Source organism: Lethenteron reissneri, chromosome 55 (assembly GCF_015708825.2).
Source record: "Lethenteron reissneri isolate LAM-NWPU_2019-01 chromosome 55, ASM1570882v1, whole genome shotgun sequence".
Taxonomy (NCBI): Eukaryota; Metazoa; Chordata; class Hyperoartia; order Petromyzontiformes; family Petromyzontidae; genus Lethenteron; species Lethenteron reissneri.
This window is the reverse complement of record NC_083833.1, coordinates 12,505,276-12,532,883: the sequence shown is the minus strand read 5'-3', so window position 1 is coordinate 12,532,883 and position 27,608 is coordinate 12,505,276. Positions and strand designations below refer to the sequence as shown.

The 27,608-nt window shown below is 51.0% G+C and overlaps 1 protein-coding gene across 2 annotated transcripts in view; it reads left to right on the top strand.

Annotated features, from left to right (window-relative positions):
* ITIH2 (inter-alpha-trypsin inhibitor heavy chain 2) overlaps nt 1–24,227 on the top strand; it is a 64,855-nt gene extending 40,628 nt beyond the window's left edge. For both annotated transcript variants that reach the window (XM_061574559.1, XM_061574560.1), the window contains 14 exons: nt 699–815; nt 3,076–3,244; nt 3,557–3,682; nt 5,863–6,044; nt 6,993–7,184; nt 8,323–8,462; nt 8,765–8,934; nt 12,750–12,806; nt 15,972–16,058; nt 16,344–16,457; nt 18,313–18,541; nt 19,218–19,390; nt 22,191–22,302; nt 23,449–24,227. In XM_061574559.1, coding sequence (XP_061430543.1) covers nt 699–815; nt 3,076–3,244; nt 3,557–3,682; nt 5,863–6,044; nt 6,993–7,184; nt 8,323–8,462; nt 8,765–8,934; nt 12,750–12,806; nt 15,972–16,058; nt 16,344–16,457; nt 18,313–18,541; nt 19,218–19,390; nt 22,191–22,302; nt 23,449–23,587 — 2,007 coding nt within the window. In that variant the 3' untranslated portion in view covers nt 23,588–24,227. The remainder of the gene's footprint in view (nt 1–698; nt 816–3,075; nt 3,245–3,556; nt 3,683–5,862; nt 6,045–6,992; nt 7,185–8,322; nt 8,463–8,764; nt 8,935–12,749; nt 12,807–15,971; nt 16,059–16,343; nt 16,458–18,312; nt 18,542–19,217; nt 19,391–22,190; nt 22,303–23,448) is intronic.
* The last annotated feature ends 3,381 nt before the right edge of the window (nt 24,228–27,608 follow it).

Here is a 27,608-nt window from a genome sequence, read left to right as displayed (position 1 = left end):
AGGGATGCCCTCTGGCTCCCACATTACCTAACATCATTTTAGACTATGTAGTTTGTGAAGCCTTCTATGGCTGTACCGGACAAATATCTATCTGGTAGAGATACAATGGGAGGCTGATCGGTGCCGGTGTGCGGTCAAAGGACGACTCCCTATTGGTCAACCATGTTCCATATGCTGATGATCTGGTGATTTCTACTCACTCAGATCAGGCTTGGAAGTGCTGCTGCTGAACTTGGAGTGTGCCACTAAGAGATGGGGCCTTGCTATCAGCCCCACCAAAACTAAACAACCTGCCTGGGTATTTTGTGCCATCAAACACTCAACCCCTCAACTCCCCATTGGTGATGGGGCAGTTGTGGAGAGAGTGGATAGTTTTACATACCTGGGCAGTTTGCTTATGACCAGCTCCGGTTTGAAAGCAGAGGCCTCACTCTGTCACTGTGTGTCACTGTGTCTCACTGTCACTCTGTGTGTGTTTTCTCACTCTCACTGTGTGTGTCACGCTTACTGTATGTGTCACTCTCAATGTTAATGTGTGTGTCTCTCACTGTCACTGTGTGTCATTCTCACTATCACTGCGTGTGTTACTCTCACTGTCACTGTGTGTGTCTCTCACTGTCACTGTGTGTGTCTCTCACTGTCACTGTGTGTGTGTGTCTGTGTGTCTCTCTCTCTGTGTCTCTCACTGTGACCGCCAGATCTCCAATGGCTACTTTGCTCACTTCATCGCTCCAGCGAACATCCCTCCCACGCCAAAGAATATTGTCTTCATCATCGACGTCAGCGGATCCATGTGGGGCCTCAAGATGAAGCAGGTGACTAGACAGAGACGCATAGACTCATCACAGAGACCCATACACTCAGTCACACAGAGACCCATAGAATCACACAGAGACATATAGACTCACACAGATGCATAGACTCACACACGCAGAGACTCATAGACTCACACAGAGCCCCATATACTCATACAGAGACCCATACACTCACACAGAGACTCATAGACTCACACAGAGATCCATAGACTCACACAAACAAAGACTTATAGACTCACACAGACCCCCATAGACTCACACAGAGACCCACAGATTCACACAAACAGAGACCCATACACTCACACAGAAATCCATAGTCTCACACAGAGACCCATAGATTTACACACAAAGAGACCAATACACTCACATAGAGACCCATAGACTCACACAGAAACCCATAGACTCACATGCACAGAGACTCATTGACTCACACAGACACCCATAGACTCACACATAGACACATAGACACACACGGAGACCCATATACTCATACAGAGACTCAGTCTCACACAGAGACTCATAGACTCACACAGATACCCTTAGATTCACACACACAGAGACCCATACATTCACACAGAGACCCATAGACTCACACAGAAACCCATAGACTCACATGCACAGAGACTCATAGACTCACACAGACACCCATAGACTCACACAGAGACTCTTATACTTACACAGATAACCATAGACTCACATAGAGACCCATATACTCATACAGAGAACCATAGACTCACACAGAGACTCATAGTCTCACACAGAGACCCATAGACTCACACAGAGACCCTTAGATTCACACACACAGAGACCCATACACTCACACAGAAACCCATAGACTCACATGCACAGAGACTCATAGACTCACACAGACACCCATAGACTTACATAGAGACCCATATAATCATACAAAGACCCATAGACTCACATGCACAGAGACTCATAGACTCACACAGACACCCATAGACTCACACAGAGACTCTTATACTTACACAGATAACCATAGACTCACATAGAGACTCATAGACTCACACAGACACCCATAGACTTACATAGAGACCCATATAATCATACAAAGACCCATAGACTCACACAGATGTAATGTGAGGATATATCCGGCTCACTGACGTATCACAACTCGTCATGATGATTGGCTCTGCCGGTCCTGGTTTATAGCCAATGGGGGGAAGCCTAGGGGCGTGGCCCTGACGTAATGGAAAAGTGACAGCTGTAAGGATTGGTTCTGCTGGCTTTGGCCACAGCCAATGGGGAGAGGAGTCAGGGGCGTTGTCCCGGGAGCTTACGAGGGGGCCTGGAATATTCCATGGAGGCTAACGAGGATTGGCGGAAACGTACCACGTGACCCGGGTATTAAATAGGGGTGGAGACGAGCGGCACGGGGTCAGAACGGGAACGAACAGAGGAAGGGAGCCACGTGGGAGCGGGGCTCCGGGTTGCCACGTGGCAGTGTGTCTCTCTCTCTATCTGTCCCTCTCACGCTGCCTGTCAGCAGCGTGAAGGAAAGCTGTAATACAAGTTGAATAAAAGACGGATTCCAGAAGTCACCTCAACGAGATTTATTACACAGAGATCGATAGACTCACACAACGACACATAGACACACACAGATACCCATAGCCTCACACAGAGACCTAAAGATTCACACACACATAGATTCAAACACACACACAGAGACCCATAGACTCACACAGAGACCCATGGACTCACACAGACAGAGACTCTTAGACTCACCACAGATAACCATAAACTCACATAGAGACCCATATACTCATACAGAGACCCATAGACTCACACAGAGACTCATAGACTCACACAAAGACACATATACTCACAGAGAGACCCATATACTCATACAGAGACCCCTACTCATAGACTTATACAGAGATCCATAGATTCACACAGATACCCATAGATTCACACAGAGCCCATAGACTCGCACAGAGACCCGTAGACTCATAGAGCCCATCGACGCACCAGAGACCCATAGACTCTCACAGAGACCCGGAGACTCACACAGAGACCCATAGACTCATCAGACAGAGACCCATAGACTGATCACACAGAGACCCATACGTCCGGTGGTTAATATCTCAGTGGATACCTTTGGTGTTGCTGTGCAGACTGTAGGCAGTGACAGGTGACCAATGAATGCCACGGCCGCTGGTGACCGAGGGCCACAATGGTTTGCCGGACGTGGCACGCCCAGCCCCGTCTGACATTGTTTGTTTGCGCTGTCGGGCAGACCCAGCAGGCGCTGAGCACCATCCTAGATGAGCTGCGTCCAGACGACCACTTCAGCATTATCCGCTTCGACCACCGCGTGGAGGCGTGGACCGACGAGCTCATGCAGGCCTCGGCCTGCAACGTGGATGACGCCAAGAAATATGTGCAGGGGCTGCAAGCCGAAGGGGGTAAGGGGGGAGGGACTCACGGGGGGGGGGGGGGGGCAACGCTTGGGGGGGTGCGTGGGGGGAACATGAGGTGACGCGAAGGAACACATGGGAACGCGCGCAGAGGCATGCTCGGACATGAGGACAAAGGGATGAGAGGCACGGAGATGTGGGAGGACATGGAGATGTGGAGACTTGGGTCTGAATGTGCTCGTGATTTGGCGTGATCACTGATGGACAACGACAGTGAAGGTTTTGTGCACAGAAACCATTTTTTGTATCTTGTACCAGGAGTAATGGCATCCTCCTCTGCCCCCACCCCCCTCCCCCCAGGCACGAACATTAACGAGGCGGTGCTGCGAGCCGTTGAGATGCTCTGCTCCGCCAAGCTGCACGGAAGCCTCCCCGAGCGCTCCACCTCCATCTTGGTGCTGCTCACCGATGGTGACCCCACAGTCGGTACGCCGAGGAGCCTCCCCCATGGGGGGCCGGCCGCTCGCTGGTGCCGCTCATCGGCTATTCCACTCAGATCCTCCTTCACGTGAAGCCGTCACCGTCGCTCACGTCTACAAGCTGGAAGCTCTACGTCCTACGAGGCATCAACACGTGGTCTGGGACCCGAGTGAGGGTCTGACCCTTCGTAGTTGTAACTCCTACGTATAGAGTAGTTAGCTGGGTGCTCACCACCCTAGGCTGTATCTGGTGAAAGGGCAGTTACCCCTTTGTGTTAGCGTGTTGATGTTACAATGAAAGTGTTGCCTCTAAAGAACGACGTCTGCGACTCAGTTGGACTCACTACAAATACATTTGTCATCGCTCACTGTCATCAATTTTACTTTCACCGAATTCACGCATTATCGCAGATTAGCCCCCATCGCTTCTCTCATGTATTTCACTCACCGCATCTCCACCATTACATCCACACGTTGTACCTTTGTTAATTCTGTGAAAAGCGCCATCTCTTCTCCAGGGCATGCCATGCCCATTTAGCCCCCTCTATCCGGCCAAACAGAAGCTGCTTGGGCATGCGGTGGCTGGGTACGCGTGGGCTGCAAGTCACTTTTTATAATGGGATGAAAGAATGATTTGTCATCACGGGCGACTGACAAAGTCTCCATCTCATTAGCAAACCATGACCACCACTCACCCTTGCAGCGCCGCACACCCCACAGTGGCTAGGAGATGTTAACTACCTCGACTGGTATACAGGAGGTCGTGGGTTTCGATACAACCCCTGATGTCTGCTGTATATTTGGAGTTTGCGTTTCCCTCTCTCTCTCATCATCATCACGGTGGCTAGGATATGTTAACTACCTCGCCTGGTATACAGAGGTTGGAGGGTTTGATCCCGATCCTGATGCCCGCTGTATATTTGGAGTTTACGTGTCTCTCTCTCATCATCATCCCGGTGGTTAGGAGATGTTAACTGCCTTGCCTGGTATACAGGGGTGCGTGGGTTCGATCCCGACCCTGACGCCTGCTGCTGTATATTTGGAATTTGCGTGTCTCTCTCTCTCCCCCCCTGGTCGTGTGGATTTTTCTCCGAGTTATCCGGTTTTTCCCTCCACATTTAGAATCACCATCACGGTATTTTCAGGGTATTTGGTTGCTATGCATTTCGACGTGATGATAATGATTATGATGATGAGCTGGCACTTCGTTGAACTGCCATTTGTGATGACTGAATCACCTGGTAAAATAAAAATAGTTTTAGTTCATAGCTTAGTTTTCAAATTGTGGGCAGTGACACTGGCACAGAATGGCCAGCTCCTCTTGCGATGAACGCCCCCAAGTCAGTTTAACATCGAGTAGTAGTAGTTGGAGGTGGATTTCGCCACCAATATTATCCATAATAATAGAGGTTTCGGGTTAGATCGTGTAAATATAATTTGCTTCATTACATCCTGCCACCGCCACCACCATACACTGCCAATTAGTAAGGGGTTTGTCACGTAAACAAAACGTGGCCAATTTGTTACTAGTACAGCACCAACCGGTTGTGCGTTGGAGAGTAAACCCACTACTACATTAACAATTATAGTGTAGTGTATTGTAGTGTATAGTAGTGTAGTTTAGTATACAAGTTCAGCACTCAGAGATTGTGTGTTGGAGAGTAAACCCACTACAACATTTACAATTATAATGTAGTGTATAGTGTAGTGTATTGTAGTGTAGTGTATAGTGTTGTATACTAGTCCAGCACTCAGCGGTCATGTGTTGGAGAGTAAACTCACTACAACATTTACAATTCGAGTACCATGACGTTTCACCAGTAATTACAACAACAACCAGCATCATCAGGCGACAGTCAGAGCTGTGTAAAAATCCTACTGTTTCGGTCTTAAATAGAGGTGGGGGTGAATGTGATGTAGTTACTTGTGAGCCAATCGGGTCTCCAAGGCGTCTCCACGACGTCTTGGAGACGTCTCCACGATATATTGCTGGTTGTTGTTCAGACGTCCACACTGCGAGCAAGAGCGGAGAGCGCCGAGCGGTGCCACCAATGGTCGACGCACCCCACGGCGGCTGTGACCGGGGTTGGTCCACCGGATTCCAATCCGCTGACCTCGCTCTGGTGCCACGCTAAAGCGTTCCCCCTCCTTCTGCTTGCCATGGTTACGTGGAATCGTGTGCCTCAGGTGTGATTGACCTGGCCGAGATCTCGGCCAACGTGAAGGCGGCCACGGCCGGCAACTTCTCTCTGTTCGCCCTCGGCTTCGGCTTCGACGTCGACTACGACTTCCTGGAGCGACTCGCGCTCGAGAACCGTGGCATCGCGCGTCGCATCCTCGTCGACAACAAGGCCGACTCGCAGCTCAAGGTCCGTGCTGGGCCACGCAGGAGCCTGCACCGCCGTGTGGGGCTACGTGGGGGTCACGTGGGGCCATTTTGGGCCATGCGGGGCCCCGCCAACAGGCAGTCCCCATATAGTCGCATGGTGGCGATGAGGATGATGAATGAACAATGCATGGACGACAATGATGATGATATTGATCTTGCTGATGATGACAAGTATAGTGGATGATTATTATTGGAAAATGAATCGATGATGATGATAACGATGATGATTTGTCTGTAAAGTAGCACCACCTTATATGCCTAGGGTGCTTTCCATCCCATCGCATCTCAAGAGCACCCCCAGTCGCACCTGTTCCTGTGCATGAGCCTGCGAATAGGAGGTAATGTTAGCGATGTACTCTACCCTAGGGCACCCCCAGTGGCAGCTGTCCCTATGTATTGGCCCACCAATAGGAGACCATGATAGCGATGTGGTCTATCCTAGGGAACCCCCAGTGGCAGCAGTTCCTGTCCACGAGCATTGCCATGTCGATATCTTCTGCGACCTTTTTGCCAGCATCCAAAATGATGAAAAATAAGAATAGGTTTTATACACTTTCTGGCAATAATACAGGTGTTCCGATAGACACCTTTTACAAGGCATACATTCTTCATTAACCACACATACTTGTGGCAAAACATGCAAAAAGGCCCCATAGATATAACTGCTCTACCTGAGCTATGCGTGTTCTGATGCATTGTCTTCGTACTGTTCTCTGGTCTGACACTGGTGAGACTAGGCCATAAAGAAGGCTGCTGTCTCTAGTGTATGCCAAATCAGTTTCAAACTCGATGCGTATATTATGTCCCATGTGTGGTTAACACAGACTTGATGCCTTACGAAAAGGAATTCAGTGTTTGAACATCTTAATGTACCTCCGGTTTTATTGGCAGAGAGGGTTTAAAAATCCGACGCGATTATCATTTCCAGGGCTTCTATGACGAGGTGGCGACGCCGCTCCTGTCGCGCGTGGCGGTGCGTTATGCGGGCGCGCCCGTCTCCGCGCTCACGCAGACCTCCTTCGACAACTACTTCCACGGCGCAGAGCTCGTGGTCGCCGGCAAGACGGCGGCGCAGGCCATGGGGGGGCCGAAGCTGAGCGCCCACGTCACCGCCGAGTCGGTGAGATGCGGCCTCGCTCGCCCGCTAGTCCGTTCGCTCGCTCAATTGCTTGTTCAGTCACTCGGTCGCTCGCTCACTTATTTGATCACTCAACCATGCGATCGCTCTCTCACTCGCTCAAAAGATCATTCAGTCACTTGCTCACTCACTGGCTTGCTCACTCAGTCACTCGCTAGTTCACTCATGTGCTCGCTCACTCGCTCGCTCGCTCACTCATTCGAACATTCACTCACTCACTTGCTGAATTGATCATTCAATCACTCACTCGCTATCCTGCTCACTCGTGCACTCACTCTTTCAATTAGTCACTCACTCATCCAATTACTCGCTCACTCATCAAAATGCTCACTCATTCGAATGATCACTCATTAGAATGATCACTCATTCAATCGCTTACTCACTCGCTCAATCGATCATTCAATCACTTGCTCACTCGCGGGCTCACTCACTCATGCACCCACTCAATGTATCAGTCACTTACTGCCTCAATCTCGCACTCACTCGCCCGCTCATTCGACCGCTCGCTCGCTCAATTGATCATTCAATGTTTCACTCACTCACCCGATCACTCATATACTGACTCATTTGATCAGTCACTCGCACATCCAATCACTCGCACACTCACTCATTCGATTGCTCACTCACTCATTTAATTGATCGTTCAATCCGTCATTCACTCCTTCACTCGCTCAATCACTCATACACTCACTCATTTGATCGCTCGCTCAGTTATTCATTCTATCACTTGATCAATCACCCACTCACTCGCCAATTCTCTCCCTTGCTCACTCGCTCGGTCACTCATCACATGTAAAGTGTCTAGGTTTTTTTAATTCTCCACAGGAACACACGGATGAGAGCTGCGAGTGTCCAGTGAACATCACGTGGTGAAGCGGCGATTCTAGGAATCAATGAGCGAATGAATGAACATCTCATCGAGTGAGTGACTCGGTGATTGGGCGACTATAAATTAGTGAATGACTCCATGAGTGAGCGAATGCATGACTGGCCATCGAGTGAGTGACTCATCAAGTGAGTGACTTTTGGCGAGCATGTGCATGAGTGACCCCAGTAATCTGATGGGTGAGTGACCGGGTCAGCGGGTGACTACTAAGTGGAGTCCACCGTGTGGCGGCAGGTGGATAGTGACCTCACGCTCGACGTGGTGGCCGACGCGGGTGACACGGAGCGATTCCTGAGCGAGCATCGCTTCACCGACCCGACCTTCGCCGAGCGACTCTGGGCATTCCTCACCATCAACCAGCTGCTGCTGCAGAGGTCCCCTCCTCCTCGCCCGCTCGCATACCTACTCGCTCACCAGCCCAATCATCACCCACTCACCCACCGCCCGCTGACATACTTAATCACCGGCTCACCCACTCACTCTCTTCCACTCACCCCTCAATCGTTCATTTACCCACTTTCCCACCAGCACAATCAATCGCCCACTCGCCCGCCCACTTCCATACTCAATCACCAGTTCACTCTCTCATCCACTCACCCTCTCACTCACCCTCCAGCTGACGCTCTCACTCACCCTGCCACTCGCCCTCATGCTTGCCCTCCCGCTCGCCCTGCAGGACGATCTCGCTGTCCGCCCAGGAGAAGAGTCGGCTGTCCCAGCGTGCACTCGACCTCTCTCTGCGCTATAGCTTCGTGACCCCGCTCACCGCCATGGTGCTCACCGTGCCCAACGCCCCGAAGCAAAACCTCGTGGGCGGCCATGCCGGGGAGCGCAAGTGCTGCGCCGGTGAGCCAGTGTGTGGGTGGGCGGGCGAGTGTGCAGGCGGACGGGCAGGTGAGCGTGCGGGCGAATGGGCGGGTGAGTGAGCAGGTGAGTGAGCGAGCGAGTGAGTGTGACTGGGCGGGCGAGAAGGCAGGTGAGCAAGTGATTGTGTGTGTAGCGGTGATGTAGCGGTTAGCATGCCTCGCTACGGACTCGGTGACCTGAGTTCAATTCCCACTCACGGCCAACACCAGTGACGATTGTCTGAACCAGTCCTGCGCCTCCCTTAGGTCGACTCAGCCTGATCACTAACTTGTTGTGTCAGTGTGTAAGCTTCACCACTTCGAAGACAAAGGCGGCCGGGTGTAATGCTGGCCACCCACCCCCATGTGTACCGTGTCAGCCTACATAGGCGCTTGCTAACGTAACTTGCCTTAAGAATATGTTAAGGCTATAGGGGGGATTTTTGTCTTTTTGTATGAGTGTGCAGGTGACTGATTAGATTGGTGTGTGTGATGTACTGGCAACCGTTCCACAGTTTCAATTACATCACTTAAAACCCACGGTGAAAACTCCCCACTAAGCTTGTGCTGGAGACCTCAGGGGGCCAGCCTTCGAAGACGAATTCTGGCCAAACCCATTTGGCAGAACCAGGAGACTGTACCCCCTCCTCTCAGGGTTCCTGCAGAAATCCGCTGCGAGTGGCCACGTGAATATTCGAATGCTCACGGCAGAGGAGGGGCTTGCCAACTCCTCTGCCGGGAGCTGGAATGGTACCGCCTGGACTTCTGTGGATTATGGGAGGGTCCGGTGGGCTGGTTCTGGCTTCATTCATTACGAGGGGAGGGACAGCCCCTACACATGGGGCACAGAACTGATAGCTCGCGTTGGCATTGCCTCACCCCTCCTCCCGATGCCAAGGGGAAATGGGTGACGCTCAGAACTGTGGCACATGCAGCTGCTGTGGCTGCATTGGGTACACGGTCCGGACCTCTCCCAGAGAGACGCTGGCGAAAGGAGGAGGTGTTCCGGCTGTCTGACATAAAACGACAGGCACCTGCCGTCTACAACATTCCACAGCCGAGAATGAGGAGGCTTACCGCAGCCTTTGCTCGGAGGTTCAGAGAGTTGTGCGGTGCTACAAGGATGTGTGGTAGTCGTGGGTTGCGGAAGAGATGGATACAACCTCAGCAGCGCGTGATCACAAATCACAATTTAACTCCAAAAAAGTAACTTGCAGTATTACACATACCACCAATCTTAATTATAAAGCACGGTCATCCGATCTCCAACCCCCAAGAACATTCTTAATTTTGAGCTTTCGTGACTGCAGGAATTACTCTTTGGTTCTTTCGGTAAAGTCACGTATAAAGATAAAATAAAAAATTAAATAATAGCATACTACGACGTTTCGATTGCAACACAAGCAATCATCATCAGGTATAAAAGAAATAGCAACAAAAATCTAATTAGAAAACTATAGACAGACATATAAGAGAGAACACACATCGGCACACAGAGAGAGAACGTTTCTGTGACGAGGCCTTAAATAGAGAGAGGGGGTGGGGGCGGAGAGAGGGAGGGGTTAGAGAAAAATTAGCATGTCAATGAGTAGGACGACGCGTGGTAAGGTACGCAAGCTTGAAAATTAGGAGAACGGGAGAGAGACACACTAAATTAAATAACCTAGCAAAATATCGAAATGTAATGTAATGCAACACAGAGTGTCGGTCAACACACAATTAACGCATAGCCTGGTTGATTCCGTATTTCAAAGATTGCTAAGTTAGAATTTAAGTGTGAAAATTCCAAAGAGAGGCAAAACACAAACACGAGGAACGGAGACACACAGACAGAGCAGAACATAAGAATGACAAAAAACGAGTGGAGACTAGAAAAAGTACACTAAATCAAATAAAACCTAGCAAAATTTCAAAACTTAATGCAATGCAGAGGGTCGGTCAACACACAATTAACGCATAGCCTGGTTGATTACGATCTTCCAAAAATTGCTAAATTAGAAGTTAAGTGTGAAATTTGAAAGACACAAACACGAAAATCGATACACAGGCAGAGAGAGAAAACAAAAAACCCAGAGAGAGAGAAAAAGATAAACTTAAAACTTCCCCGTAGAAGTGGTTCAATCTTTATTTGGAGCTTTCGTGACTGCAGGAATAACTCTTTGGTAATTCTTGCAGTCACGAATTACTCTTTGGTTCTAGGATGATTCTACATCGCCTTGCCAGGCACGCTGAGGAGAGGCTCGCGGAACCCTTATGTCGTTTCAGGTCGAGGAGGTCAAGGCCTATTATACAATCAATAGGCCAGGGCACTGGTTTATTCTCAAGGATGCTCTCTGGCTCCTACAATAATTAACATTTATTTTTAACCACGAGAAGCTTCCCATGGCTGTACCGGACCAATCTCTGTTTTGTACAATATGATGGGAGGCTGATCGATGCCCAGGTGATGTTAAGCGATAGCTCCCTGTTGGTCAAATGTGTTATGTACGCTGATGATCTGGTAATTGCTGCCCACTCTGAGAAGGAGTTGGAGATGCTACTGATGAACCTGGCATATGCTATTTGGAAATGGGGCCTTAACCTCGGCCCCACCAAAACAAAGCGCATTCCTTGTTGTGTATTGTGACTGGTGGGGCAGTTGTGGGGAGAGTGGATGGGTTCCCTTACCTGGTCAGTGTGCTTATGACCAGTTCCGGTTTGACAGCTGAGGTCTCACTCCAAATTAATTAGGCGGCATTATCCTTTTATCAGCTACGTAACACTGTGCGGAGGTTACCTGGTTTGTCGCTCAACACGAAGCATCATGTCTTCTCGACCACGGTTATGCCCTCCCTTCTCTATGCTTGCAAAATGTGAAGCACTTTGATGGAACATCTGCGCCAGTGTGAACATTCACGCTGGCCTGCCTGCGATCCATCCTGGGATTAACCAGACTGGATTGCGTGAGGAGCTCACAGATCCTTGAAAGATCTGAACATAGTCCCAACAGTTAGCTCTCAGCCACCGCATGCCCAGCCAATGCATGCCAGAGGAGTTTATGTTTAAACAGGCTATAGAAGAAATGGACTGATGTGGTACAAGAGGTTATGGAGCTGAGTGGACTTATGGAAGACTGTTACCAGCGGTGTCAAGATCGGCCCCTATGGAGGAGTCTCGTAAAGTACGTGACTGGGCAGTTGGAGGCATTCGCTCTCCAGCAACACGGAGGGCAGATGAACGATGCTTACAGCATCGAGCGAAGCGCCGGGCAGTGAAAACTCAGCAAGTTTATATAGTGGGGATCACAGGTGGTGCATCTGCCGGTCATCCCAGTCAGTCAACCCATGGCACCTGCTGAGTCTGTCCTGTGACCTGCCAGCAGCGAGCCTCCCACACTTCACGTGGTCTCAAAGTGCACCTAGCTTGGCACAAGCACCGTGGTGACATCACTGTTACGTCATGGTGAATGGCGGCTAATGTTGCTGTTGGGTGAGCCGACTCTATGTTTGTGTGTGAGTGGGGAGCGGTAGTGTAGTGGTTACCGCATTGTGCTCCCAACCTGGCAACCCAAGTTAAATTCCCACTTACAGCTAACATCAGTTGCAAATATCTTAACCAGTCGTCGGCCTCCCCTAGGTTGACTCAGCCTTAAACAAGTACCTTGTATGGTGTGTAAACCTCAACATTTTGGGAGACAAAGGCGTCCCGGCGTGGTTTTGGCAACACTGCCCTCTCGTGTGCCGTGCCAGCCTTAATAGGTGCTCGCTGAGAGCACTTGCCCGAAAAGCGTGTGTTGGCTAAACAGGGGACCACTATCTTTATCTTTGTGTTCCACAGGACGAGTCTCCCCTGGGCAGACGCCCCACCCCAATCTGCCCGAGCCTGACCCTCCATGTGCGTGAGATGCCTACTTATTCACTCACTCGTTCACTCACTCATCCACTGATTCATTTACTCATCCATGCATTAACTCAATCATTCACACATCCACTTACTAATCTACTCACTCATCCACTTTCTCGCTCATTCATTCATTAACTCATGCACTAACTCATTCAACCAGCCATTTACTCATTCACTTATCAACTTACTCTTACTCATCCACTCACTCACGGAAGTATTCCTTCACACATTCACTCATGCATTCACTTTGCTCATGAATTAACTTTCCCATTCACGACGGAGAGAAGAGTGTCTCCAACTAAAACATCTCACAACGCGTTTGTCAATTACATTGCGCGTGTCGGTGTGTGTGTCTGTGCGTGTGTGTGTGTCAGTGTGTGCGTGTATGTGTGTGTGTGTCTGTGTGTGTGCTGGGGAGTGGTGGTGTAGCTGGTAGTACGCTGTGCTACAAACTCGGCGACCATGGTTCGATTCCTGCTCACGACCAACACCAGTGACGATTATCTGACCCAGTCTTGATCCTGCCCTAGGTCGACTCAACCTCAAATGAGTTACTCGGTGTGTATACATAACCAATGGGGAGACAAAGGCGGCCGGACGTGGTGCTGGCCACTTAATCCCTCGTGTGCCGTTCCGGCCTTCATAGGTGCAACTACTCGCGAACAGCACTTGCCCCAACAGTCTGTTAAAGGCTTCGCAGGTGACGTTGCCATTTTCCTTCGTGACCCACAACAGAAAATAAATATATATTTACTAGAATATCACATCAATGGGGAGGGGCCATTGCCCGCAACGTCAGCTATGATACAGGGACTCCTCCTCTACTTACGAACATTCAACTTTGAGAGATATGCACAATCCTGATCCGTATGTCCAGTTGCCTATTCAGAACCAAGAATCGTAAGTAGATGCCACCACCGTGGTGGCATCTACATCTGCAGAACGTGAAGAACCAGTGGCATCTACATTTGCAGAACATTAACTATTGGAATCTACATCTGCAGAACATGAAGAACCAGTGTCATCTACATCTTTGGATCGTGCAGAACCAGTGGCATCTACATCTGCAGAACATGAAGAACTATTGGCATCTACATCTGCAGAACATGAAGAACCAGTGGCATCTACATTTGCAGAACGTGAAGAACCAGTGGCATCTACATCTGCAGAATGTGAAGAACCAGTGGCATCTACATCTGCAGAACGTGAAGAACCAGTGGCATCTACATCTGCAGAACGTGAAGAACCAGTGGCATCTACATCTGCAGAACATGAAGAACTAGTGGCATCTACATCTGCAGAACATGAAGAACTAGTGGCATCTACATCTGCAGAACATGAAGAACTAGTGGCATCTACATCTGCAGAACGAGAAGAAAAAGTGGCATCTACATCTGCCGAATGTGATGAACCAGTGGCATCTACATATCCAGAACATGAAGAATCAGTGCCATCTACATCTGCAGAACGTGAAGAACCAGTGGTATCTACATCTGCAGAACGTGAAGAATCAGTGGCGTCTACATTTGCAGAACATGAACTATTGGCATCTACATCTGCAAAACATGAAGAACCAATGGCATCTACATCTTCGAATCGTGAAGAACCAGTGGCATCTACATTTGCAGAATGTAAAGAACCAGTAGCATCTACATCTGCAGATCGTGAAGAACCAGTGGCATCGACATCTTCAGATAGTGAAGAACCAGTGGCATCTGCAGAATGTGAAGAACCAGTAGCATCTACATCTGCAAAACATGAAGAACTAGTGGCATCTACATCTGCAGAACGTGAAAGACCAGTGGCATCTATATTTGCAGAACATGAAGAACCAGTGGCATCTATATCTGCAGATCGTGAAGAACCAGTGGCATCTACATATGCAGATCGTGAAGAACCCGTGGCATCGACATCTTCAGATAGTGAAGAACCAGTGGCATCTACATCTGCAGAATGTGAAGAACCAGTAGCATCTACATCTGCAAAACATGAAGAACTAGTGGCATCTACATCTGCAGAACATGAAGAACCAGTGGCATCTACATCTGCAGATCGTGAAGAACCAGTGGCATCTACATATGCAGATCGTGAAGAACCAATGGCATCTACATCTTCAGATAGTGAAGAACCAGTGGCATCTACATCTGCAGAATGTGAAGAACCAGTGGTATCTACATCTGCAGAACGTGAAGAACCAGTGGCATCTACATTTGCAGAACATGAACTATTGGCATCTACATCTGCAAAACATGAAGAACCAGTGGCATCTACATCTTCGGATCGTGAAGAATCAGTGGCATCTACATTTGCAGAATGTAAAGAACCAGTGGCATCTACATCTGCAGAACGTGAAGAACCAGTGGCATCGACATCTTCAGATAGTGAAGAACCAGTGGCATCTACATCTGCAGAATGTGAAGAACCAGTGGCATCTACATCTGCAAAACATGAAGAACTAGTGGCATCTACATTTGCAGAACGTGAAAGACCAGTGGCATCTATATTTGCAGAACTTGAAGAACCAGTGGCATCTACATCTGCAGAATGTGAAGAACCAGTGGCATCTACATCTGCAGAATGTGAAGAACCAGTGACATCTACATCTGCAGATCGTGAAGAACCAGTGGCATCTACATATGCAGATCGTGAAGAACCAGTGGCATCTACATCTTCAGATAGTGAAAAACCAGTGGCATCTACATCTGCAGAATGTGAAGAACCAGTGGCATCTACATCTGCAGAACATGAAGAACCAGTGGCATCTATATCTGCAGAACATGAAGAACCAGTGGCATCTACATCTGCAAAACGTGAAGAACCAGTGGCATCTATATCTGCAGGAGATTATAAAGCCATTCCCTATGTTTAGTGCACACGCCGTACAATACGTTTCGAATCGACAAGAGTAAAGTTGGACTTGCAAATGGACAAGTTAGGTTCTAGAGGTATGTTCGTGAGTAAAGGGGTCCCTGTATGTCTTTGTTCCCTATGGGGCCGCACGCGATGACAAAGGTACCGAGTTGTGTTTTTTTATCGGCCGTGCTCGCTCACTGCTGCCAGCGCCGTGGCTTTAGGTGCCCGAACCACACGGATGTGATTCCTACCCTGCCCCCCTGCGACCCTGCCCCCCTCCACCACCGCCGCTGCGCTGCCCAGGTTCACCACCGAAGCAATGCCCCCCGCTTGTCAAGACCCCGCCCACCGTCCTCCCCGTGGAATTCATCCCACGCCCCCCCCACGTGGGTGAGTGCCGCCCACACCACCCCGCCGGGATGGGGGAGGGGGGATAGTGGGGGATGTGTGGGGGGATTGGGGAGGTGTAGTGGGGTATTGGGCAGGGGTGGTGGGGGATGGGTGGAAGGGATGGGGGATGGGTGGTGGGTGGTGGGGGGAGGGGTGGTGGGGGACACAGAAGGGATGGGGTAGGGATGGGGGGTGTTGGAGGGGTGGTCAGGGGTGGAGGAGCGGTGGTGGGGGGTGCAGGAGGGGTGTTGATGGCTGTGTGTCTCTGCCCGTGCCGTCTCCCAGTCGACAATGATCCCCACTTCATCATCGCGCTGCCCAAGTGGAAGGTGACCGTCTGCTTCAATGTGGACGAGGAGCCGGGAAAGATCATCAACCTCGTGTCCGACCCAGAGCGAGGTGGCCGTCGTTAGAACCCCTCTGTCTGTGTGTGTGTGGGCTGGCCGACTGAGGTCACCAGTCGGCACAGCTGAGAGCCCGGCTTCCCGTCCGGGTTTCATCATCAGCTGCCCAACCACAGCGATTATGCAGGGGTCTCACAGACTCGCACCGAGACTCGTAGATTAATAGAGACTCATAGACTCACACTAACCCGTAGACTCACACTGAGACCCATAGACTCACACAGAGACCTGTAGACTCACACAGAGACTCATAGACTCACACAGAGACCCGTAGACTCGCACAGTGCCAGCGCTATGACACATGCAAGCTTCTGGGTTAGGCCACGCGGTGTCAGTTTGACGCCAGCATCCTCATTGTCAGCCCTCAACCACCCGAACTTGATTGTTTGCACAGATATCATTATTATTGACAGGCTCACTTAAACAATCGTTCTTAGGGCACTACGTGCCAATGTATCTATTAAAAGTCGGATCGATACATTGGCACGCATACCTGTCAACCCATATGGTTCACCCGTATTCTTGTACAGGGAAATTGAGTTTATCAGGTCCGTATGGCATACAGTCGTTTAATTACGATAAAAAAAAAGTTTGTCTATGTTTTTGTGTTTCTCCGTTGTGATGGTACTTTGTAGGATGAACTTTTAAATGTATAAGGGACACAGTGACCAATAAGGTCTGAATTGGTCTCTGATAGGGTAGGCACTGATAAGGGGTTGACAGCTATGGGGACGTACCTTCCTGCTGCTAACAACGATCGATGCCTACAGTTTGCTCGTTGGCTGCTGGCTCTGGGCTCCTCTCGATGTCCGACAGTAACTCCCCCATTGTCCGGGGGCCTCGGGGCCGTTGCCACCGAAACTATCTGGGCAGTTGGCTACACTGGATTTCACCTGTGTAGCAATGAAAACGTTGAGCTGAGTTGAAACGGCAGAAGAAGATGTTGGGAAGACGTTAAATAGTCATCGTAATAATAACAACAGATATGAGTACCAAAGAAGTGGGACTAATGGATCCAGACGGTCCATTTAATAACTTTTCAATTTGTGCTCCTGCTAATGTGTCGTCTCTAAACTAAAGTAAACTCTTTTTTTCAGAAGTGACCTGGCCACAAACGATAGCGGCTTGTGATCATCATGTGGAAATTTATAGCAGCGAAATACTCCATAAACGCCTGATGTTTATTATAAATGTGGAGGGAAATATTTGAGGAACCCGAAGAAAAATCCACGCGACCACCATGGGGAGAGAGAGAGACACGCAAATTCCAAATATACAGCGTCAGGGTCGGGATCAAACCCACGAGCTCCTGCATTCCTGGCGAGGGAGTTAACATCTCGCCACCGTGGCACCCCTAATGTAATAAACACCGCACTGGGCTAGTACCTGGTGCGGTGAATAGTAAACATTGCAACTGGGGAGACAAAGGCGGCCGGGCGTGGTGCTGGCCACTGACCCACTCGTGTGCCGTGCCGGCTTTCATCGGTGCTGCTCGCTAACAGCACTTTCCCCAACAGCCTCTCTAAGGCTATACGGGGGATCTTTGTGTGTCTATAGTGGGGGGCTGGAGTGCAGCGGTTAGCGCGCCGCGCTACGAACCAGGCGACCCCAGTTCGATTCCCACTCATGGCCAACACCGCCAGTGATGATTATTTAAACCGTTCCTGGACCTCCCCTAGGTCGACTCATCCTCAAATGAGTACCCGGGTGCGATGTGTTAAAACATCCACACTGGGGGGAGACAACGGTGGACAGGCGGGCGGACTTTTCAGGTGGGCGCGGGTAATTGGCCACGCACCGTAACCCCGCGTCCACTAACCGTGCCGGTTGTGCTCTCGCGGTGGCGCCAGGTGTGGTAGTGAACGCTGAGCTCGTGGGGGCCAAGAGGCCCGAGGTCGGCGCCACGAAGCTCGCCACCTACCTGGGCCGCGTCGCCGTGGCAATGGACCACGCCGACGTGACGCTCAACGTCGGCACGGACGACGTTGTCGTCGCCGTCGGCAACGGGGCCAACAATAGCAGCGGCGTGCGGGAGACTACCCTGCCCTGGGCCACGGGGGCCACCATCACCCACGGCAGGTGAGGCCCGGCGACGAGATGCGGGAACGGGAACGAGGTGCGGGGAGGGGCGATGAGGTGTGGCGAGGGGCGATGAGGTGTGTGTGGAGGGGCGACGTGGTGCGGCGAGGGGCAGGGAGAGGCAACGAGGTGCAGAGAGGGAAGACGAGGTGCGGGGAAGAGCAAAGAAATGCTGGGAGGGGTGATGAAGTGTGCTGGAAGAGATTAAGTGTGAAGAGGACCAGTGAGGTCTGTTGGAAGTGATGAGGTGTCGCACAGGTTATGAATATGAGTTGGGTGGTGGAGGGTTACACAACACAACATTTGGAGAGGCCATCATGGGGCCTAACCAAAAATCTACAATGAATGATTTGAGTCTTTTCCCTTGTCTCCCTTGTCCCGTGTTTATGTCCTCCATGTCCCTGTGTCTCCGTGTCTCTCTTTGTCTCCTCTCCCCATGTCTCCGTGTATCTGTGGCACGTATCTCTGTGTCTCTGTCCCTGTGTCTCCGTGTCTCTGTACCCCATGTCCCTATGTCCCTGTGTCTCTATCTTCTCTCCCCATGTCTCCGTGTCTCCTATATCCGTGTCTCTCCGTATCTCTCCTCGTCTCTCCGTGCGTCCCCTTCTCTCCCCCACCCCCCCCCGTGTCTCTGTGTCTCTGTCCCCCCATGTGCCCCCCACCCCTTCCCCCGCAGCGTCCGCGTGCACGTGGAGGCGGGCCGCAGGATCACGGTGTTGCTGGACGAGCGCCCCGCCTTCGTCGTTGTCCTCCACCGCGTGTGGAAAGGCCACCAGGTGCACCGAGACTTCCTGGGCTTCTACACCGTGGACCAGAGCCTCCTGTCAGCTAGCACGCACGGCCTCATCGGTACGCCGTGCCGCGACGCAGAATTTGCCCTCCTCCCCCCCCCCCCTCATATATATGAAAAAAAGTCTGGCAGGATGGTGGTCGAAGTGGGGGGGGGGGGGGGGGGCAGTCGCCCTGCAGCAACAATGGAACGCAGAGGAGCGACGCTCACAACAACGAGCGGAGTGCCGGGTGGCTAAAATGCAGCAAGTTGGCACAGTGAGGGGTACTCACTGTTGCATCTACCGGTCATTTCACTCGGCCAACCCATGGCACCTGGGGATGTGCCGAGACCTCCTGTCAGCGAGCCGTTGACACTTCACGTGGCCTCAATGTGCACCTGGCCTGACGTCACCGTCACTGAGTGGCGAGTATTGGTGTGTGTGGTCTTAGTGGATCGTGAATCGAGGTTTTAATCTGTAATAAATTCAGCTCAGGTCGTCGCTCAAAGTTACATCGGGACAGCCGTCTTGAAAATTGTCGATTCATTGGCAAGCGATGCTTGGATCGAGTAGTGGTGTGGCACGGACCCCCTTCACTCGATTGGCTCATATCTGCGAAATCGGTGATTCCGTTGCAGTTGCTTTTATTGTGCCAGAGCACCACCTGGCCAGGGACTGTCTCTGCATATCCGTGTTATCCATATATGTGTGGCTGTGTCTCTGTGTATCCGGGCCTCCACATCGTGCGCCGGCCTTCTTGCCCCACACACTTCGGGCTCGTCGGTACACAGGGCCGCTCGCCACACCCTGTCTCCTTGTCGATCTGTGTCCTCCCCCATGTCTCCGAGCTGATCTCGCCCATGGTTTCCCATCACTCCCAGCGCAAGGTGCCTGCGTCAACAGGATGACTCTATCCCGAGGGGCAACTTTAGCCCACACCTGGGACAGGAGGTCATAGAAGGCATCTGACTCATCAACCTTGCCTGCATCCCTCCACTGATGTTCATCTTCGCGGGGGCTTAAGCCACTACCACCACTATTACTCACCTCCTATTGGCGGGGAGGCGAGCCCGCATTAGCCTGATACAGCTTCCCACACCACCACGCTCGCACGACCCCTTCATTATTTTGTCAGCTTCCTTACCTCTCCTCCGCAGTGAGCATTCGGACATTTCCCATGGCCAATCACAGTGGATTTGTTCTGTTGTTTCTGGAGGAAACCCCAGTGGTGAGGGCTCATTCTCCTGGCATAGAGAAGAATGGGCATAACCGTGAAAGAGAAGACCCGAAACTTTGTGTGGAGTGACAGACCAGGTAGCTTCCACACAGCATTGCGCAGCCGATGAAAAAATAATGCCGCCCGACTGATTCGGAGTTAGACCTCTGCTGTCAAACCGGAGCTGGTCATAAGGACACTACTCAGATATAGGAAACTCTCCACTCTCTCCACAACTGCTCCATCACCAATGAGGAGCTGAGGGGGTGGAGTGTTTGGGGGTACAAAATACCCTGGCAGGTGCTTAGTTTTGGTGGGGCTGATGGTAAGACCCCACCTCTTAGTGGTACACTCCATGTTCAGCAGAAGTGCCTCAAACTCCTCCACCGAGTGAGCAGCAATCACCAGATAATCAGCATATAATACATGGTTGATTAATACGGAGCCATCACCCGACCGCACCCGAGCATCGATCAGCCTCCAGTTGTATCTGTACCAGATGGAAATTCCTCCAGTACAGCCATAGGAAGCTTCTCGAACTACGTGGTCAAAGCTAATGTTAAATACAGCGGGCTTGAAAATCAAATTAACACTGACATGGAAGTATCGTTTTTAATGGAAAAAGAACGGATAATACATCGTAACATGATAACAAATGTAATGTTAATAGCTTCAAAAAGTCAAAGAGTCTCCACTTGTTCGCCATCATTGTCAGCACGTGCCTGGAATCTTCTCCAGGTGGTCTCCAGAGCCCAGAGGCACATTTCTTGTGGTATTGTTGCAAATTATCAGAAATGTTAACATTTTTTTAAAAAAACCCTGTAATGTGGGAGCCAGAGGACATCCCTGTCGCACCCCAAAGTGAACAGGGAATGGCTCCGACTCCTGGCCACGTAGCTTTACCCCAGACTGCCCACCATCATTAAGGCCCTTAGTGATTGTGAGCAGAGAGTCAGGGACTCCGAAAGCACGAACAACTGCCCACAGCCCTGACTTGTTGATGGTATCATAGGCCTTGACCAGGTCAGAAAAGCAGAGATGTAGGTCTGGTTGGAATTCCCTATACCTCTGCTGTTGCAGACAGAGAGAAAATATGGCATCTGTGCAGGACCGCCCTGGTCTGAAACCACATTGGGGCTCCGTATGCCTCTCATCAGTGTGTCTGGCGAGGCGATGTTGAATAATCCTTGCCAGGACCTTTCTCGGCACACTGAGAAGAGAGATGCCTCTATATATGTTACAATGATGCCCTGGTGGATGCCCTAGTGGGCATCCTTCAAAACCTGCGGAAACCGTCCTGTGGTCGAGACAGTTGTGATGATGTCATGTAGGGCAGTCTGCACACAGATGCCACCCTCCCTCAGTATTTCGCGAGGGAGATCGTCTCTGCCCGGCGCTTTTCCGGGTCTCACACACACGTACACATTCACACGTATACATACATACACATACGTACACATACATACGTGATATAGCCAAACGTCGAATTGTCACAAAATCCGGTTCACCGCCCAGCCTACGGCCGTTGCTGACTCCACGCGACCGCTGCTCCCGTCAGCTTGCAAGCCGCAGGCCTTGACTGCCCTCCCGTCAACAACAAAAAATTACATCCAGGGGACCCCGGAGATCTCCGTCACCGCACTCACGTCTCTCTGCGCCGCAGGTCAGTTCTTCGCCGAGCCCGAGGTCGCGGTGTTCAACCCCCAGCCCGGAGAGGAACAGGGGAAGCCGACGGCCATCATGCTGGTGAAGGGTCACAAGCTGAAGGTCACACGGTGAGTCCACGCCACCACCACCGCTGCACCAAAAAGACAAAGATCCCTCATATAGCCTGTAACGTACTGTTGGGGCAAGTGTTATTAGTGAGCACCTATGAAGGCCGGCATTGTGGCACACGAGGGGGTGGGTGGCCAACACCACGCTCGGCCACCTTTGTCTCCCCAGTGGCGATGTTTACGCATCATACCAGGTACTCATTTGAGGCTGAGTCGACCTAGGGGAGGCCCACAACCGGTTCAGATAATCGTCACTGGGTGTTGACCGTGAGCGGGAATCAAACTTGTCCGCTCACCAGCTGCACCAGCAGACAAAGTTCACCCGTGGGTTCAGTGCCACGAGCGAGTGGCGCCTTCCATGACCAGCGTGGCGGCGCACGAGGGGGTCGGGCGGCAAAGCGCCGTGCCCGCCTTTGCCTCCCCAGTGTTGACTTTAGTGGATTCTTCGATATGGGCAGAGGACTCGGGGAGGGAAATTTTACGAGAACGGCAGCTACGATAGTGGTAGCATCACAGGACTGAGTGGGTGGGTGGGTGAGTTGGTGGATGAGTGAGTTGGTCAGTGTTTGGTGGATTCCCCATCTAGCCTTAACTGTTGGGGCAGGTGCTGGTAGCGGTTGGCACTTATGAAGGCCGGCACAGTACACGAGGGGGGGTGTGGCCAGCATCCACTCCCGACCGCCTTTGCCTCCCCAGTGGCGATGTTTATCCAACGCACCAGGTACTCATATGAGACTGATTCGACCTAGGGGAGGCCCGGGACCGGTTCAGATAATCGTCACTAGTGTTGGCCGTGAGCAGGAATGAAACTCGGGTGGTCGTGTTCGTAGCAGAGTATGCGCTAATCACTACAGTACTGCTCTCCACAGACACATACATACATACACAGAGACACAGAGACATACACACACAGACACACACGACCGCACGCACGTGCATTGACCTCGTGCGGGAAGGCTCCGTGCCGCCACCGCTTATCTCTCGTTCGGCGGTGGTGGCGTGGCCGGGTGCCCTCCGTGTTTACGCTGCGCTCGTTGCCGCCCCAGCAGCCTGCCAGGGTTCATACATGGGGGGGGAGGGGTTGCGTGTGGGTGGTGGTGGTGGGCGAGTGGCGGAGTTTGTCTGCGGCGGTTTTGGTGGGCGCAGGGGGGTGCAGAAGAACCACCTGGAGGACGCGGCCCAGGGGGACGAGGTCCCCTGCTGGTTCGTGCACAACAACGGCCACGGACTCATCGACGGGCGCCTCTCCGACTACCTCCTCCCCGAGCTGTTCAGCCGCCCGTGAGAGAGAGGAGGGGGGGAGGAGGAGTGGGGGGTGGGGGTAAGGAAGGGGAGGTGGAGGGGGCCTACAGACACCCCCTAATGAGTCGTAATGAGTTGTGTTTGTGATGGAGCCGCCCTCGTGCACACCGCGTGGGGTGTCTGCGTGCTCAGGGGTCACCCTCAGTGGCAGCTGCTCCTGTGCGCCACAAGGAGCAGCTGCCACGGCGGGGCGCCACGGTGGCGAGCTGTTGACTACCTCGCATGGTATACAGGAGGTCGTGGGTTCGATCCCTACCCTGACGCCTGCTGTATATTTGGTGGTCGCGTGGATTTTTCTGCGGGTCCTCCGGTTTTCCCCTCCACATTTAGGATCAACGTCGCGTGTTTAGAGTATTTGGCTGCTGATGAGGATGAGTCGCCGCTTCGTTGAGCTATCATTTGTGATGGCCAGGTCGCTTCTCATCAAGAGCGACAGTGGGGCCTTACCTGGTAAAATAAATAAATAAATAGTTTAGTTTAGACAGGCATCGTTTTGCCGGCAGTGATCGGTGGCAGAGGTGATGATTGGTGCTGCGCGTGATCCCGAACGAGTACATTTGAGTCATCCCCAAATTTGGCAAAAAGGGGCCGTCCATAAATGATGTCATGCACCTCGGGAGGGGGGGGGGGGTCAGAAGATGTGTGACGAGGGGGGGGGGGGGGTTTGAGAAATGTGACGTCACATAAAAATGCGCAACTTCTACTTAATTAAATAGAATTGTTATAACAACACTTATTTTGATTAATTTTCATGATTAACTATTTGAATATTTAAATTTACTAAGGTCACCTTTTATTTATTCCATGAAGCAGCATTTTGCTTCTCCATCGGAGAATGGAGAAGCATAAATTTAGTTATTCAACATTTTAATTTTAATGATTCTACCAGGGCTTTTCATTTTGTGGAATGAATACTTGATTGTTATAATTGTACTCTCCATTTTGCTTCATTCTACTACAAAGTTTGAAGTATTTGTTTTATAGTTATAATTACTTTTAATTTTTGATAATTATAAGATATTTTCAATATAACATTCTGAACATCTGCAGTTTTAGTTAGACGATGAATATTTTCAAGTGAATTTTATGCTAAATTTCAGCTTTCCAACGCCTCTTTTTTAATTAATGTTTTCGCCTACAACATCAGAGTGCAGGGCCACATTAAATACGCACTACAATGATTCGAAGCATGTTTTATTTTCAAAATGGAAATATGGTTTTGGGGGGGGGGGGGCAGAGCTTTGTGACGTCATATTTGAGGGGGGGTGTGACTTTTAGTGACGCCGTGTGACGAGGGGGGGGGGGGGGTCAATAATCGTCCAAAATCGCGTGATGTCATTTATGGACGGCCCCAAAGCCGGAGCGTGCGGGTGGTCACCAGCGCGGCCAAAAGCTCGCCGCCGCTTGGAACAACGTCACACGGGGGGGGGGGGGGGGGGGTCTTTAATGTCAACTGCGAGCGAAGCGGATGGCAATTGGCAGCATCGTCACAACGTGTGATTGGCAGACGCTCCGGGCACACGGGCCCTCCGCACCGGTGGTTTTATAACGGGAAGGAATAAATCGCGCGACGCCACCAGATGACCACTGTGAATCGTTGATAGGACACGTTAAGTCAATCTTCTGTGGAATAAACTATCGGTCGGCTGACCCCTATACAACACGCAGTCTCACTGTGTCTGTGCGCATGTGTCTTGTATGGATGTGTCTGTGTGGGTGTTTCGGTGTAGGTGTGTTTGTGTGGATGAGTCTGTATGGGTGTGTCTGTGTGGGTGTTTCTGTGTGGGTGTGTCTGTATGGATGAGTCTGTATGGGTGTGTCTGTGTGGGTGTTTCTGTGTGGTGTGTGCCTGTGTGGATGAGTCTTTGAGTCTGTATGGGTGTTTTTGTGTGGTTGTTTCTGTGTGGGTATTTCTGTGTGGGTATTTCTGTGTGGGTGTGTCTGTGTGGATGAGTCTGTGTGGATGAGTCTATATGGGTGTGTCTGTGTGGGTGTTTCTGTGTGGGTGTTTCTGTGTGGGCGTTTCTGTGTGGGTGTGTGTGTGTGGATGAGTGTGTGGATGAGTCTATATGGGTGTGTCTGGGTGTTTCTGTGTGGGTGTTTCTGTGTGGGTGTGTCTGTGTGGATGAGTCTGTATGGGTGTGTCTGTATGGGTGTGTCTGTGTGGGTGTGTCTGTGTGGATGAGTCTGTATGGGTGTGTCTGTGTGGGTGTTTCTGTGTGGGTGTTTCTGTGTGGGTATGTCTGTGTGGATGAGCCTGTATGGGTGTGTCTGTGTGGGTGTTTCTGTGTGGGTGTTTCTGTGTGGGTGAGTCTGTATGGGTGTGTCTGTATGGGTGTGTCTGTGTGAGTGTGTCTGTGTGGATGAGTCTGTATGGGTGTGTCTGTGTGGGTGTTTCTGCGTAGGTATGTCTGTGTGGATGAGTCTGTATGGGTGTGTCTGTGTGGGTGTTTCTGTGTGGGTGTTTCTGCGTGGGTGTGTCTGTGTGGGTGTGTCTGTGTGGATGTGTGGGTGTGTCTGTGAGTTTGTATGGGTGTATCTATGAGTCTGTGAGTCTGTGTGGGTGTGTCTGTGAGTCTGTGCAGGTGTGTCTGCGAGACTGTGTGGGTGTGTCTGAGCGGGTGTGTGTGTAGGTGCGTCTGTGCAGGTGTGTCTGTGAGTCTGTGTGGGTGTGTCTGTGCGGGTGTGTGTGTGTCTGTGCAGGTGTGTCTGTGAGTCTGTGTGGGTATGTCTGTGTGGGTGTGTCTGTGCGGGTGTGTGTGTGGGTGTGTCTGTGTGACAAGCCCACGCTCATCGGCTACAGCATCCCACGTCAGAGAATGAGGAGGCTGTCCGCAGCCTTCGCTCGGAGGTTCGGAGAGCCGTAAGGCACTGCAAGGATGGGTGATGGTCGCGGTTTGCGGAGGAGATGGAGTCTGCCTCAGTGGCCCGCGATCACAAATCACTAATTAACTCCATCAAAAAAGTAACCTGCAGCGTCACACCTATTACCATCATGTGGGGAAAAAACGGTGATCCAATCTCCGACCCCCAGGAACAAGTTTGTAGATTTGCTGAGAATTTCTGTGAGGTCCTGGGGGAGGTGAAATCCTTCAGCCAGGAAAACATCGTGGCACAAAGTGGGGATGACCCTGCTGAGGCTGCAGTGCCTCAAACATTGGCTCCCTATTGGTCAACCACGTTACGTATGCCGATGATTTGGTAATAGCTGCTCATTCAGAGGAAGAGTTGGAGACGTGCCACTAAGAGGTGGGGTCTTACCATCACCCCCACCAAAACTAAGTACCTGCCTGGGTATTTTGTACCATCGGACACTCCACCCCACAACTCCCAATTGGCTGATGGGGCAGTTGTGGAAAGAGTTTCCCATACCTGAGCTCGGGACCGTGGCGCCAAAAAGACCAACTATTAAACCATAGAGGCACCGAAGGGGGCGGATGGGGGTGTGTCATCATTTAATAAGATTTTTAAATTCTTATTAAAATTAATAATCATTTGATCTTGTAATGGGTATGGGCTGCTGGAAACCACAGACAGGGGAATACAGTATATTGGGTCGCCGTATAAGTTTATATGTGTCTGAAGGAATGTATGGGTCTCTGTTGGAGTGTACAGTGAGGGAAAACAAGTATTTGATCCCCTGCTGATTTTGTACGTTTGCCCACTGGCAGAGAAATGATCAGTCTATAATTTTAATGGTAGGTTTATTTGAACAGCGAGATACAGAATAACAACACAAAAATGTTATAAATTGTTTTGCATTTTAATGAGGGAAATAAGTATTTGACCCCTCTGCAAAACATAACTTAGTACTTGGTGGCAAAACCCTTGTTGGCAATCACAGAGGTCAGACGTTTCTTGTAGTTGGCCACCAGGTTTGCACACATCTCAGGAGGGATTTTGTCCCACTCCTCTTTGCAGATCTTCTCCAAGTCATTAAGGTTTCGAGGCTGACGTTTGGCAACTCGAACCTTCAGCTCCCTCCACAGATTTTCTATGGGCTT